The sequence below is a fragment of the Bactrocera dorsalis genome, unplaced genomic scaffold (assembly GCF_023373825.1).
Source record: "Bactrocera dorsalis isolate Fly_Bdor unplaced genomic scaffold, ASM2337382v1 BdCtg046, whole genome shotgun sequence".
Classification (NCBI taxonomy): Eukaryota; Metazoa; Arthropoda; class Insecta; order Diptera; family Tephritidae; genus Bactrocera; species Bactrocera dorsalis.
In genome coordinates this window covers 41,146-55,997 of record NW_026038097.1, presented here as the reverse complement: position 1 = coordinate 55,997, position 14,852 = coordinate 41,146, and the positions used below count along the sequence as shown (strand labels likewise).

The 14,852-nt window shown below is 38.9% G+C and overlaps 1 protein-coding gene across 4 annotated transcripts; it reads right to left on the bottom strand.

The window, feature by feature from the left end:
* Positions 1-1,219: 1,219 nt before the first annotated feature.
* LOC105227080 (protein dimmed) lies at positions 1,220-6,209 on the bottom strand. 4 transcript variants are annotated; one of them, XM_049461506.1, is made up of 5 exons: positions 5,893-6,209; positions 3,806-3,984; positions 3,467-3,719; positions 2,973-3,184; positions 1,220-1,551 (listed from the first exon to the last, which is right to left on the bottom strand). In XM_049461506.1, exons 1-5 carry the CDS (start codon positions 5,937-5,939, stop codon positions 1,427-1,429), a joined length of 816 nt encoding a protein of 271 aa, XP_049317463.1. In that variant the 5' UTR covers positions 5,940-6,209; the 3' UTR covers positions 1,220-1,426. The 4 variants fall into 4 exon arrangements, with proteins under 4 accessions (XP_049317463.1, XP_049317461.1, XP_049317462.1 ...); XM_049461504.1 differs by having other exon boundaries at positions 3,467-3,743; positions 5,893-6,206; XM_049461505.1 differs by having other exon boundaries at positions 3,479-3,743; positions 5,893-6,202.
* Positions 6,210-14,852: the final 8,643 nt, after the last annotated feature.

Below are 14,852 nucleotides of genomic sequence, written 5' to 3'. Positions count from 1 at the left end.
AATTCTGACCACTGCCATGTGAATGGCGCTCAGAGAGCTTTCCTCACTTGCGTGAATTTCCACACATGACTCCATCCTCTAAAAAGTGAATTTTCGTACTAAAGTTGAACGATTGGCAAACGTTGTTCAGGTGTAAGTCATTCCATATTGAAATGCCAAGCAACACTGAACAAAAATAACATAAGAGCTTGTCACAACTCACGCGTGATCTGTCAAAAAAGGCTATTGAAAAAAGTACCTCTAGTTTAACCTTCAACAGCATTCAGAACGAAGCTGCGCAAGGGTAGATTCTCGTAGCAATTTGAGCTCTTCGTCAGCAATGGATGGTAGTTTGACTCCAAATACGTCATTCGCTGAGTGAGAGGCGGTGAAGGTGCTAATAGATCTGCTGTGAATGGCGGTCAGTGCGTGCCTGAGATGAGTTGCGTCCAAAGTCTGGTCGGGCGTACTAATCGATGTCCTCCGATGTCTAGATGTTCCGGGCAGGCGGCTCTGCTGCCAGCAAAAGACTTCCAGGATGGTTTCTGGGAAAAAATCCCAGCAGAAACTCCTTAGAAAGGTATACGTTATGCTTGTTAACCGGAAGCAGACGAGCCGTGAAAATGTTCGACCGGAGACATCAAACAGCATTCCGTGATAGCCCGGCGTGCTGTGTTCTAACACATCTGAAGCATTTCGCCTGTGTTTCACTACATCCAGGATAGCATATCGGTGCGGCGTAGTTTAGGACCAGCTGGCCGATTACATTGTATGTTGAAAACAACACTTCTTTGTCTTTAACCCAGTAACTGCCAGTTCGCGACTTGATGATTTTGTTGTGGTTCTGTACTTTGGGAGTTATTGCAGTTGTATGAGGAGTAAAGGTCCACAAACTATCGAATGTTTTATCTAAAATCTTAAGATTATTGACGGTCGGAATTTGAGCGATATCGAATGTAATTTAATCCCTCATCTAGCTCGTAATTAGTACAATTCCCAAGACAGCCGCATCAATGTAACCGGAGTTGACCCGGATTTTAAACGGCCATGGGCTATTATTTCGGAAACTAACCCTGTTTGGATCGGTGAGTTTTCGGAGGTTTTTATCAGGACAGTTGGTTGCGTTGACGCTCCAATAAGTGACTCTAAGTATGCAATGCGAATTCATCATGTGTTATACCTACACTTTCCGAACTCTCCAGATTTATATTCTAAATTACGGTAGAACTGCTATAATAAATAGTTTACTCAGTTCACATATTTTTTATTTGCCTTGGCAGGGGAATAAATACTTAACTTTTACAAATAATACTAAATTGTTATATTTTTGCTTAATTTAAGCTTAAATTAATTCAGTAAAAGGAAGACAGTTGCACTAAATTAGTATCACAACAAAATTAAAAGATATGCTTCGAAACTCCTAAAAACTATCCTCGCAGTCGTCTATTTATGGACCACAGTGTGCACCGCACATTGGCTCCGAGGATAATGCCAGTGTGGTAAGTAGAGTTCGGCGGCCTGGATGTACGCCCAGATTTTCCCAGTTGATCCAAGAAAGCCGTGCCGTGAGATCTATGAAAATAAATGTGTGCATTGAGAACAGAGCGAATGTAATACTGGTTACAAACATATTCTTATTTTTTAAATGCTTAATGTATAGACATAACACTAAATAAGCTTCCGAAGTCACAAGCGAAAAAGAGATAATAAATGCAATTCAATTTTTATCAGAATTGATCAGGATTTTATCTGGCCAATGGTGATGAAACCGAATAATATATGTAGCTGATTCTTTATACGTTGAGTTGTGAGGTACCGACTTGAAGTTCATATAAAAGATCGCTCAAAGATGGCTCTGTCTTCAGTTTTTAAAAACTATGAGCTAATAAATCTAACTGTCAGGAGCGTAACCAACTTATTGTAAAGGCAAGTCAGTGGATACTGCACTGCTAACTATCGTGTCATGGCTTGAGGAAGCCATTAGCGTTACGGATTTCGCTATACGGATCTTTCAATAACGTCCTGCCGAAAACAGTCCCTACTGCTCTGGAGTTTCTTGGGGTTTAATCAAACCTCAAACATCCCATTATCAGTCTTCTGTGCGACAGAGTGATTGGATCGGAATGGGGCAACGCATGCGCTCGACGAAATGTGAGTAGGGAACCCACAAGTTGGAATTATCTATTTTCTATATATTCTGGCCGTTAACGACCTGCTTAAAAAAATTAGTGGCTGCCGGCTGATTGCCTATGCAGACAATGTAGCACTTATGGTCAAAGGAAGGTTCCTGAGTACCGTGTACGAGTTGATGTAGGAGTATTTTAGCGTCGTAAAAAATTAGGCGGTTAAAATGGTCTCACCATCAACCCAAGTAAAACCGAGATGGTTATATTTACTAGAAGATATAAGATCGCAGTGGCACTGCTGCCGCATATGGAAGACATCCGTTTGCAACCGGCGGATACAGTGGAATATCTAGTGCTCATCCTGAGTAGGAAGCTTTCATGGAAGCCGAATACCGAAAAAACGACAAAAAAGGTATCGATTGCCTTATATCGCTGTAGAGGAGCCATTGGCAAAAGGTGGGGTCTCGCGCCGAAAGTGGTACTGGGCTCTACGACAGCATAGTAAAGTCCTTTATGTTCGGAAGTCTTTATGTGATGGGGGGCTTTCGAAAAGACTGCACTTGCAAAGAAAGTAGAGAGCGTTCAACAGGCGGCGCTATCAGCATGTGTGGTGCACTAAGGTCCATTCCAACCATGTCACTTAACGCCATCTTACACAGTGCCCATCGGAAGGTGTACGAAAGTAGCAATCAGACTCATAGAATCTTAGTTCTTAAAAGAGCACGTATCTGAACATTCGGTTATCTTCACACACTTTGACTTCATATCACTTTTATATCACTTGGATAGAGTCGTCAAACCGAACTATGGCCCAAATTTTCATCTGTCCAAAAAACATCTAAATATAGAATTATTTTCAAAACTCACCACTTGTGTTCCAGTTGGCACGATCTGCTTTAATCTCGCCACGCAAGCATTTCTCCACATAGGTGAGTGGATCGTAGTCGGTCTGAAGAACCTCACGCAGCAATGAAATATAGGCGATGGCCAAGCGTAGAGTGTCGATTTTGCTTAAACGCTTCTCATAAGGAAAGGTGGGAACATGAACACGCAGCTCATCGAACGCTGAATTGATGCTACTGCAGAAGTCAAGCAACGAATGGAAGCAAGAGCAGCCATTATTTCGAGGATGAAATCAGAAGAAAAAGGTTTGAAATTTAGTAAAAGGTGTGAAAAAAGCGGTTATATATAAATAACATTAATAGTTCAACTAAAACCTAATGTGTGCAAAAAAGTTTATATTTTTTTCAAGGTTAATCTACTGATCTGTGGTATATATATGTTATGTAAATGTAAGTGTATCTATATGTATGTACTGTCTAACTTGATTGCATTTTTGGAGCAAAGAAAAGAAAATAGACCATTTAGTGTACCCAGTTGGTGCCGACCTCTGGATGCGTTTCCTCTCGCGCACGTTCGCCTGTTGCCGCTGCAGCTTGTAAGGAGTCGAGCCCGCTGCAGCAGCTGCAGCAGCCGCTGCATTCACAGTCCCGGCATTGCCATAACCCACACTGCTGCTGCTCGCATTCGGACTATTGCAGTGCATGGATGAACTACCACCACCACCCCCAGCACCACAGCCCGTGGATGAGCTCGCCGTGACTAGCGACATGCCTGTTGAAGAATCCAGTAGGTTCTCTATAAATGAATTGTATATCGAATGACAAAAAGTCACATGTAATATTAGTCAATCATCGTACCCGTATGCTGTAAGTATTGTTGTTGCATCTGACGCAGACTACTCGTGCTCATACGCAGGTTACTGCCGCCACCGCCAAGGCCACCCGCTGCGGCGGTTACGTGATGCGCTGCACCGGCATAAACGCACGACGGCAAGTCGTTGATCATGTCATCGTCGAAATTATGAAACGACAGGTGGCTGTAATAGGAGAGACAGTGGGTTATAAGGTATATATTTAAATATGTTAGATATATATACATACGACGATGTGTTATAATAAATAAATATTTCCTAATAAACCGGCCCGAATAAAAAATATTGTTACTTCATTTAAGGCGGATATCTTCCAATATTTGTATACCTAAATTGTGTCTATGACTGCTAAAGTATCGGAAAAAAGTGCAAAATCATAAGCCAATTTCGTAATCGTCAAATCCCAGAGATATTTTCAATAGGTTTACAGAGATGATAGTAAACTATAGACACCATAAACAGGACAAGAAACTAACTTAAAGTAACAAGCGATTTTAATCAATCAATAATTCTAAAATATTACCTAGGAGGTATGTCATTGGTTTTTAGGTCAATAACTAATCCAAGATAACTTAAACATCTTGAAATATTCCAGCAATCCCATGTGAAAGGAAAACGTTGCATTTTTATAGGTACGAAATCACGAAAGTCTATTCTGAAAACGATCTGCGGGATTTTAAGGTAAGGTGATAGTCTCTACAATATTACTAAGTTCCCTTTTGCCTAGAAGTAGAAGCTTCCACCACCATCAATACCACTCCAAAATAACTTTGTTGTATGCTCCGTGTTGCTAGCATTTCAAAATCTGAGGTGTACCTTTACGGTCTATTGCTTCAAGCAGCGCTTGAAGAAGTTGAATGATCTAGGGCAGCTTTGGAAAATTGTTCTTCCAGCTGCTCCCGAGCGGGCCAGCTCGTTTGTCTATTTTATTTCTCCCTACATGAATGGGAACCTAGAAGATTATAACTTACTTAATGAGAGTCTAGTAATTGCCTGCCTTCATAATATAATGCAGTGAAATATAGTATTTCCACAACGGATCGCCATAAGTTGCTTAGTAAGTAGAAGATTTATGGACTTGCAAGGTCAACGCGTTTTCATGAACACAACTCTCACTCTGAAGATTTCACTAGAATTGCTAAACCACTTCGGCACTACTTTCTTGACTGTTAATAGCTTGATTCTATATTAATTTCAGTACCGAGAAAGTGTCAAAATTCTGAATGAACAAGTCTTCAACAGTCTTGTTCATTATTCCAGTTTTGTTATATGGTGCAGAGGCATGGACAATGACAATATCTGATGAGTCGACGTTTCGAGTTTTCGAGAGAAAGGTTCTGCGGAAGATTTATGGTCCGCTATGGTTGATGGACGATAAGCTGTATGAGGTATGCGACGGCATTACCATAGTTCAGCGAATTAAAATACATCGTTTCCGCTGGCTAGGTTATGTCGTCCGTATGGATGAAAACACCCTCTCAGCTCTGAAAGTGTTCGACGCAGTACTTGTCGTTTATAATTTATTTAACTAAATTTTGGAAACCAATACTGAAGTATTTAGTCGAGTGGTATGTGGCTTTGATCAACGCACGGGTGTGAGTCTCGACTAACTTAATCCATACGTCCGGTCTGATATTGTAACTCTATATACACGCTAATGGATAAGGAATAATAAAGGTTCACATCTTTTTAAGTCGTCATTATTTCTGATATATAAAATCCAATTGAAGTTCGAAAGGAAAGTTATCTGCTTATAAGTTTTTTCAGGTTGAAAATCCAATAGGATCAGAGCAGGTCTTGTTATTTGTTTTAGATTATGAATTTTCTGTCAAGACATGATCTATTCTGCTTACACCTTAAACATTAATAGATTTGTAGTGTCTGATTTTATTGGGATTTTTCAATAATCCTGATAATAAAATAAAGTGACTTCGACTGATCAAAAATATTATACAGTTTTTTTTTATAAATATTTGGTTGCTCTAGTGTATTCATATAAATATTTTTTCCCACAATAATTATCACAAACTATATTTAAATATTTTTTTACAAAGAACTTATGCAATTATTGACCTTATTGGCGGCGAAGACGAAGAATCGGGTAATTGATTTCGTGACATTTTTTTACTTTTATTGCTTAATTGTTATTAATTTTTACTTGTTTATAACAAATTGTTATTATTTTTTGCTTAAAATAAATTTAAATTTTTAGTTTTGCACATGAATTTAAAATCACTTATCAATAGGCAAATTTTTCTTATCAAATTAAGTTCTTGTCAGCACAGCAGCACACCGTACAACCGCACTTCAATGAAAATTTTCACAATTAATTCACATCCTGTCAGCTCATATCCTTTTATACACCAATTGGTCCAACTGGAGTGCGGCAATTTGACATTGTGGAATTCCAAGCAGCGCGCTGAAATCAAATACAAATCTCAGCATTTGAAAGCGCTGATCTCTTTAAAGGGATACTAGCAGAGCAACCCTTAGCTATAAATGCCAGGATGTTAGTGTTGTATATTCTTTTCACACACTTACACACCGGTTTAACAGTATGTGCTTTGATGCACTAAAGAGGCGGAGCTAAAGCTGGATACTGGGTGCTCTTGTTTAGCAGGGTTTTCTGCCTAATTGCTACACATAGAAAGCAGCTAAGAAATTTGGGATGAAAAATATTAAGTCAATCCAAATTTGAGATTCCTTACTTTTTTAAAGATAAACACAGAAACTACAAATTTAATGGGAAATGTTTGTTATCACTTGAAAGAACATTCTTTGGCATATATTTTTTCAAGATTGTCTCTTTCGAATCAGATGGTCCATCCGTTGAGTCCAATTTTTCATGACTCTTTCGAGCATTTCGACTGGTAACTGGCGAATGACACGCGTGATGTTTTGTTCCAAGGTCTGAATCGAAGCAGGATTGTTCGCATAGACTTTAGACTTTATACATTCCCACAGAAAAAAGTCGAATGGTGTGATATCACACGATCTTGGTGGCCAATCGACCGACGCAAAACGTGAAATTAGCTGCTCACCAAAGTGTTCTCTCAATAAATCTATTCATTGATGCGATGTGTGGGAAGTGGCACCGTTTTATTGAAACCAAATGTCGCCGAGATCACGATGGATATTATAAATTTTCCAACTAGGTTTTGGGAACACTATCGAGTTGAGATTTGACAGTCCTTGGACGGATTTAAAATTTGGTTGCTTCAGTTACGTGAACAGGCCTGTAGTGCAAATCAGGATCGTTGTCTAAGTTTACCTCTTGCTGTCTGTTCAGAAAGCGTGAGTGATCGGGTTTATTTATTTTGGTTAAATCGAATCAAATACTCCGACCGAAACGAAAATATTTGTAGAATTATTTATTTATATAACTTTAAGTACAGTGTAAGCATAAATGATTCGAAGATGCATAGTCAAGTACTCACTGAAACTGGCCACCTATTTAACTGCATGTATCTTCGAGTTAAGAATTACCCTAAATGAGATATAGTGTTTTTGCTGTTGCTGTTTCTTACCTGTTTGTGACAGTTCAACTTCATTCACAGCATGTGGCGGCCATGTTTGTTTACTCCTTCTACTTCGCCCACCAGTGCTTCCTTTGGCTGTGAAGCTGCGGGGAATCCAACAAGAGCGTGAAGTTATATTCAGTGGGAGGAGTTTCGAGTAGTAACAGAAAGGATGAAATGAAGAGAAAGGAAGAGAGAGAAACACGCAATATTGTATGTGGGTGTAAGCTGAAATATCAAATTATTGAAACAGCAGTAGATTGGAAATAAATAGAAGGTAATATGACATCATTATGGTGGTTATCGAATGTAAAAGAAAAGACAAAAGAGTGCTGGTTATAGTAAACACCTGTTTACAAATAAACCATTACATATGGAAACATGATAATGATGTAATTAAAAAAAGGATAAAAATAATTCATATACCATAATTCATCTACCATATATATGCATATGTACGAGTATATCAGAGGTTTTGAGTGAAGATATTGTTCTTTGAAGGGAAAAACATACACTAAGGCAAAACCTTGGCGAGTTTCCGGGCACTGCCCCAGGAAAATCAATCGTCAAGAATTAGTAATGCTAAGTGAAATGAGCACGGAAGACGATGAACGCAGTGTACGCCTAAAAGAGGTTGTTACGGAAGGTAACATCAATGATGACCGTAATTCGGAGTTGTTCGAGATAGCAAGCACTCTAATTGATTATTCAAAACAGTTTTTGGAGATGTTTAAGCGAAATAAAATCGAGTTTTTTCGTCACTTTGTAACAATTGATTAAATATTGCTCCATTATTTCATTACGAAGTCCAATAGACAGTCATCCGAGTGGACTGTACTTAAACCCTATCCAAAGGTGCAATAGTCGGTCGGAAAAATTATGGCGATCAGTTTGAAAAAGAAAGGACCATCAACACCGACTATGACTTAGCGTTAGTGGACTGCTGGAATAATGAAATCGCTGAAAAATTGCCGCATTTGCAGAAAACGAAAGTGCTTTTTCTCCGGTTCACAAGCCAGTGAAAACATTGCTAAAAGTCCATGAATTGGGCTTCAAATTGTTTCCGCATCCAGCTGAGGCCTATATTGAAGAACAAATAGTACTACAATAGTGATGTCGACAAGTTGGAGGGTAGCTATAATCAGTGTATCACCCTTGAAGGGAACTATGTTGAACAAAAAAAAACGAATTTTTCCAAGAAATATGTTTTACTATGCTAGGCCGGAGACTTTCAATTGACTTGTTAGAATTAAAAAGCCAAAAAAAGTAATACCGCTACATGGGACTTGAATTCGATATCTGCTTAGATATGGTAAGTTTCCGACATTATTCCATCAGTGTAAAACTTTTCTGATTTCTCGTCGAAAAACTGTGACAAGTATTTTTCACATTCTTCTCTTTCAGCCAAGTTTACTCCATTAAGGGAGTTCTGCATTAATCAAAATAAATGGTAGTACGAAGATGCAAGGTCAGGGCTATATGGTGAATGCATCAAAATTTCCCAGCCAAGTTTCCCACTTTTTGCCGAGTCATCAAATATGTGTGTGGTCTAACGTTATCCTGATGGAAGACGAAGCACTTTCTGTTGATCAGTTCTGGCCGGTTTTTCCGATTGCTTGCTTCTATCTCATCAGTTGTTGACAGTAAAATGTAGAATCAATCGTTCGACCAGGCCGGAGCAGCTCATAGTTGATGATTCCTTTCCAATCCCACCAAACACTCAGCATAACCTTTCGAGGTTATCCTGGATTTGCAATCATTTGTTGAGCTTCACCACGTTTGGACCATGATCTTTTCCGTACATTATTGTCGTATTTGATCCACTTTTCGCCTCCTGTCATGGCTGCTTTTGTGACGGTCCTGGTCAATCTTTTCTATAATTTCATCGACTTTTTCAACGATATGTCGACCAGAGCGAGGTGCACCTTTCACATCGAAATTTCCAGAACATACAGCATCGTCTCCGTAAACTTCAAATTTAAAATTAAATTTCATTGATGGCTTGCGTGGCATTCTTTCCTTTTTATACAAAAATTTCAAATTATAGCGCATTTCTTTATTATTTTCACTCTTTTTTTTCAACTTCCCCAAATTTAATTTTTTTTTAGTTAAATTAAGTTTAAAATCACACTTTTCCAATAATATGGAATGAGACATGTGATGGAGAAATACGACTGCACCAAAAAACTTTTTCGACTACCCAATACATTCTAATCTGAAGTACGCAAGTAAATTACATTTGGAGAAACTTAAGAAATCTAATAGCTGTAATTGTTTCTATGAATATGACACAGCTCAAACCTTGAACAAAATTTCTCAAATACCAACTATGCTTCAGAACAAAGGTTTGAATAGTCACTGTGCGTTTAGAATGCTAAATTTGTTTTCTGCAAAATATTAAGTTTGATTTTCTTCTGGCTGATTTGTGATGGGTTCAAGATCATAGATCTTTCGTTTTAGTTTAGTTATGACTGGGAACATAACAAAGTTTCTGGAAAAGTCTTTAGACTCTACTTTTATTACTAAAATTACAACTTTTGATGTCATCAAAGTGTGTAAAAAAATGAGAGAGTATTAAAAATTTGGCTGAAAATTGCTTAGGCTAAATCTGAATCACAGATCATCCGATTTGATTTCCCACCATAAGCTTAAGCGTGAGAGCATTAAAATATTTGCCTTGTAATGACATTTCGGTTGCACGCCAATTAATTAACCCGAAACTAACTGTATCAGCATAGAACTATTTCATGCCTCATTTAACCTGTGAAACTGGAACAGAACAATTGAAGTGTGACAACTTTCGCAACCGCAACAACAACATGTCAAAGCGGTGGAGAGTTAGTATAGGTGAGAGCGAGGAGCGCTACAGATAATATGAAATAAGCGGAGGGTTGAAGGGAGGGCCCGAATGGCGAATACACACTTTCCAGTACGTACATATATATGTACAAATGTATATAATTTTTTTTTTCCACGCAGGAACAATGTGAAGTGGTGTGTAATTTGCTCGCCAGTTCCCGCGCATACGTTCGCTGTCAGCGACAATTGCTGCAATTGAATTATTTGTATAAATTAAAAACAGAAATTAGCCATGTCAATGATTCGAATGCGATAAGCAGCGGATACACTAGCAGCCAACAACAATTGCAACAACATTTGGTGGGTGTGGCGTGTAGCGGAAGAGGCTGATGGTCTTGAAGTAGCACTCTGCGACCCTTTCGGCCTTCTTTTATGTTGCACGCTCATTTAAAGACGATCATTGCTGTCGAAGTTGCCACGCGTCGCGCACGCGTTCTCATGGCTAAACGCCGCAAACAATTGCCTGAGGCGAGAAAAACCGCTGACATGACCAGCACATTGTTGCGAGCACACAAGGCCGAACAATAGGTTTGTGTGTTTGTAGAGCTCGGCAAACACCAGCCACATTTTGGGCTAGAGCGATAGCACAATTTGACTAGGTGAATAAAAAAACATTTTTGGTAGGATTATCTAGTGCAGTTGGTCGCGAAAGCGCCCTAGCTTTGAATTAGCTTGTACACCGACGCAGCGTTGAGTTGTTCAAAGAGCGCGCCAGTCAGTCTTTCTGTGTGGTCCTGGTCGTCAGTCAACGTATTCATGATCATGAGTGCTATCTTGTTAGAAATCAATGTAAATACGTTGGTTTATTCAATTTTCTGCTCGAATGAAGTTACCCTTTAGTCTAACAATCAATGATGGACGGATGCATAGATACTTTCATATTAGAAAAGTTATTTCTTTCATCGAGCCCATTTGGACAGAAGGATGAACTTTGAGGAAAATAAAGACCTTTGACTTTAACAAATCATTACTAAAATAACTAATAATTAGAAGTTAGCGAGGTTACGTTGGGTTAGGTACCTCAGCTTGGCAGAGGCACACACTTAGAGCGATTCTCATTATTTGTTGAGCATCAATCTATCAGTTGTGTTCTGGTTAACTTAACCAAGACTCCTTATTTCTTTGAAGAACTCCTTGTTTACATCCATTTAGGTACATCCTGTTTTTATATTCGTGTGAAGCAGAAACTCCAGCAAAAAGTAACAGGCTTGCTAAAAGGATAAAATTCGGTAACCAAACCCGACTGTTGTTAAAATGCACAAAAGAAGAGGCCAGAAAAGCATCTTTGGTTTCATGATTAAGCAATTCAGTCCATAGAACGATTTTTGAGCAAACAACGTCAATTAGATTTCGCTGCCGTTTGAAGCAAGCTGATTTATGGTGTCTTTAGATAATTTCAAATTGACCAACAGGAAACAGTATTCATAAGGGGACGTCCTATCCAATATATTGGCTTGGATAAATATATCATTATTACCTCACCTTCTAGAAGTAATTGAAAGGGACACACTTTAAATAATATCTCTGTAGAAATACTTCACTTTCATCAAGGTACTAACAGCAATCTGATATTTTGAAAAATCGCTCTTGGGCTGATCTCTATCTTAGTATAAACCGAAATCTCATGTGTAATAAGAATGTGTGAAGCTTGTTTAGAGCGAAAAAGAAACATAAGGCAACGGCTGAGAGAATTGTCTACTTGGTGTTATCAATTCTTCTTGCTCTTTACGTAGGTTGCCTTTTATGTTTCGGGGTTCGGCAACCCCAGTGTTGCAATCTGGCGACTCACAACTTTATCGTAATATTTGGCATTTTTTATGCTATACTTATTCAGGACGTTTTGACATACCAGCGCTATTTGTGTTATTTATAGTTATTTAAAATATTCATTTCGGCTAACAAATGGATTAAAATCGCGAAGATTTTCACGCGATTATTTTTTATAACTTTCGACGTGGATTATCTCAGCAACAGTGAATTTAATTAAATTTTTGGACCAGTGTTTATCGATGCTATGGTGAATTTAATCGAGGTAGTGCATCACCCTAAGAAGAATTTCGTTAAGGTCGTTGTTTTTCCGATGATTCTTGGATTTATACGTATGAGCCCGTAAATAAACAGCAGCCGACTGAAGATACCTCAATCAGTGTGGTAAAAGTGCTTTGAGAATTGGTTCAAACGGAGAATATTTTGAAATGCAATAAAGCGATTTTCGATGAATTATATTTATTGTTGTTCCTTAATCCTGGAATACGAGTATAAACCTACGTATTATATTAATTTTTGGAATATTGTTACTTGCTGAGACAGTACCGCACTTTGTCTTCAAGCACTATCTGCCCCAACGATGCTACGCTTCTTTAAGAAATAAAATGCGATGCGAATCAATATACATACCACAACAACAATTGATTATGAAGTAAATACCATATACTATAGATTTTTCTTTTGTGAATTTGTGATTGTATCAGTTTTGATCTTCGGACTTTCGCTGATTCTCAAATACAAATACAAGGGCCAAGCTCTTTTTTGTCAATAAAAGCTTAAAAATAAATCACCGCGCTGACTAGAAGTCACATAAATATGATAAGGAACCAAAAAGGGGCTCGATGTTTTACAAAATGTTTCTTTCGAGATATGAAAATATGTAGTAGACATATACCATATGTGCTCGTATTCTTAATGTCTCGGAAGACCATTCCTTACTGTCAGTTGTAAGTTATCTCTTAACTGAAATAGTATAAGGAGAAGACGTTGAACTCGATTGGTCGATACGAATTCGTTGTCCCATTATCCGATTAAGAAGTAAGTTAAGTCTATCCGTGCGGTTTGCCAAAAGATGGCTTAACTTGATTATTATTCCATTGTCCCTATATTCCGTTCATCGACGAGTTCTTTTTCTTTACTTTAATATAAAAAAAGAAAGTTTCATCCGAAAGCCATCGCAGTTTTTTGAGAATTTATGGGGAATATGCTCTAGCTGAACGAACATACGAAAAGTGGTTTGCACGATCTAAAAGAGAAGATTTCGGCTTGGAAGATAAAGACCGTCCTGGGCGCCCAAAAAAGTGGGAAGTATCTTTAAAAACGTTTAAAAGTAGTCGGATACATTTAAAAGTATCAAAATTAGGTGCCATTTGAATTGTAGTCAACTGTCGTAGAAAGAGAATATTGAATGTCAGAAATGATATTTGAAAGCTACAGAATCAAGTCAGGGCTGAACTTCAGGTGGAGTTCTAACCTTCCTGCTATGGAGCATAGTAGTAGATGAGCTCCTTGAGTTGGTTACTAATAATGAGATTCGGTGCCAGGGGTACGCCGATGACATTGTCATAATGGCGTGAGGTAAATTTGAGAACACTATCTGTGACATAGTTCAAAGAAGCTAAAGTCTAGAAAAGGGATGGTGCAACACTTCTTCTACGTTAGTGGAATAGACACCGCTTACGCGATAAAAGGCGAGTTAACAACAGCACGCCAGTCGTTTCTTCTTTTCGCAAGGTTGCGCCAATTGAAGATTCCAAGCAAAGCCAGGTCTTTCTCCACCTAGTCCTTCCAACGGCGTGGAGGTCTTCCTCTTCCTCCGCTTCCCTCGGCGGGTACTGCGTCGAATACTTTCAGAGCTGGAGTGTTTCCGTCCATACGAACGACATGACTTAGCCAGTGCAGTCACTGTCTTTTAATTCGCTGAACTATGTCATTGTCGTCGTATATCTCATACAGCTCATCGTTCCATCGAATGCGATATTCGCCGTGGCCCACGCGCAAAGGATCAGAAATCTTTGGCAGAACCTTTCTCTCGATAACTTGTAACGTCGACTTATCAGATGTTGTCATCGTCCATGCCTCTGCACCATATAGCAGGATGGGAATAATTCGTGACTTATAGAGTTATGTTTTTGTTCGTTGTCCGTTGTCCGGTATCTAAAGCGGCCAAATTCCTCGGCCGTACGGTGGAATAGGCACGTGGACACTCATGATATACAGACGCTTGGCCCGCAGATCTTGAGGCTGCAAGCCAGGCATCATCAGATAGCTGTATACCTTGATCGTAAGGGATAGGGATAACCTATGATCACTTATGGAGCGGTGGCTGAGGCATTTAAGGCAACGCAGTCTTTGGTAGGTCTTTAACTATCGAAGTTGCAAAGGCTGGTTGCAAGGGGCAATGCTCACTTGCCCATCCGCAGTACTTGAAGTCATGCTGGAGTAAAGAGTTTGAGTCTAGTAATCAAACAGGTAGCGAAACACACCATGCAGCTCATGGTAGCAGATGGTTTTGTGAAAGGGAAGTTAATGTCGTCTCAACAAAAAAAGGCCCTAGGGGAAGACACACCACTGGCCTTCTTCCAAGAGACGGTGTTACGAAGAGGGTAAACTTTGCAAAGAAGTTCAGAGTTACTGTCAGCAGTTAAGCGGAGTGGAGTGATTCCACGACCTACTACTACCTATACCAATGAGACATTTTTCGAGCATCTTTCAAGCAGAAGTTTTTGATGTAAGTCAGTGTGCAAAAATCAATCTCCATTGCAATGTCAAGAGACACTAAAGGCGATCCCAGCTTATGAGGTAAAGTCGTATTTGATGGAAAGTTACATCATCTCGAAAATTACTTTGTTTTGCTGTTAACTTTTCATAGAACACAACTGTATTGCT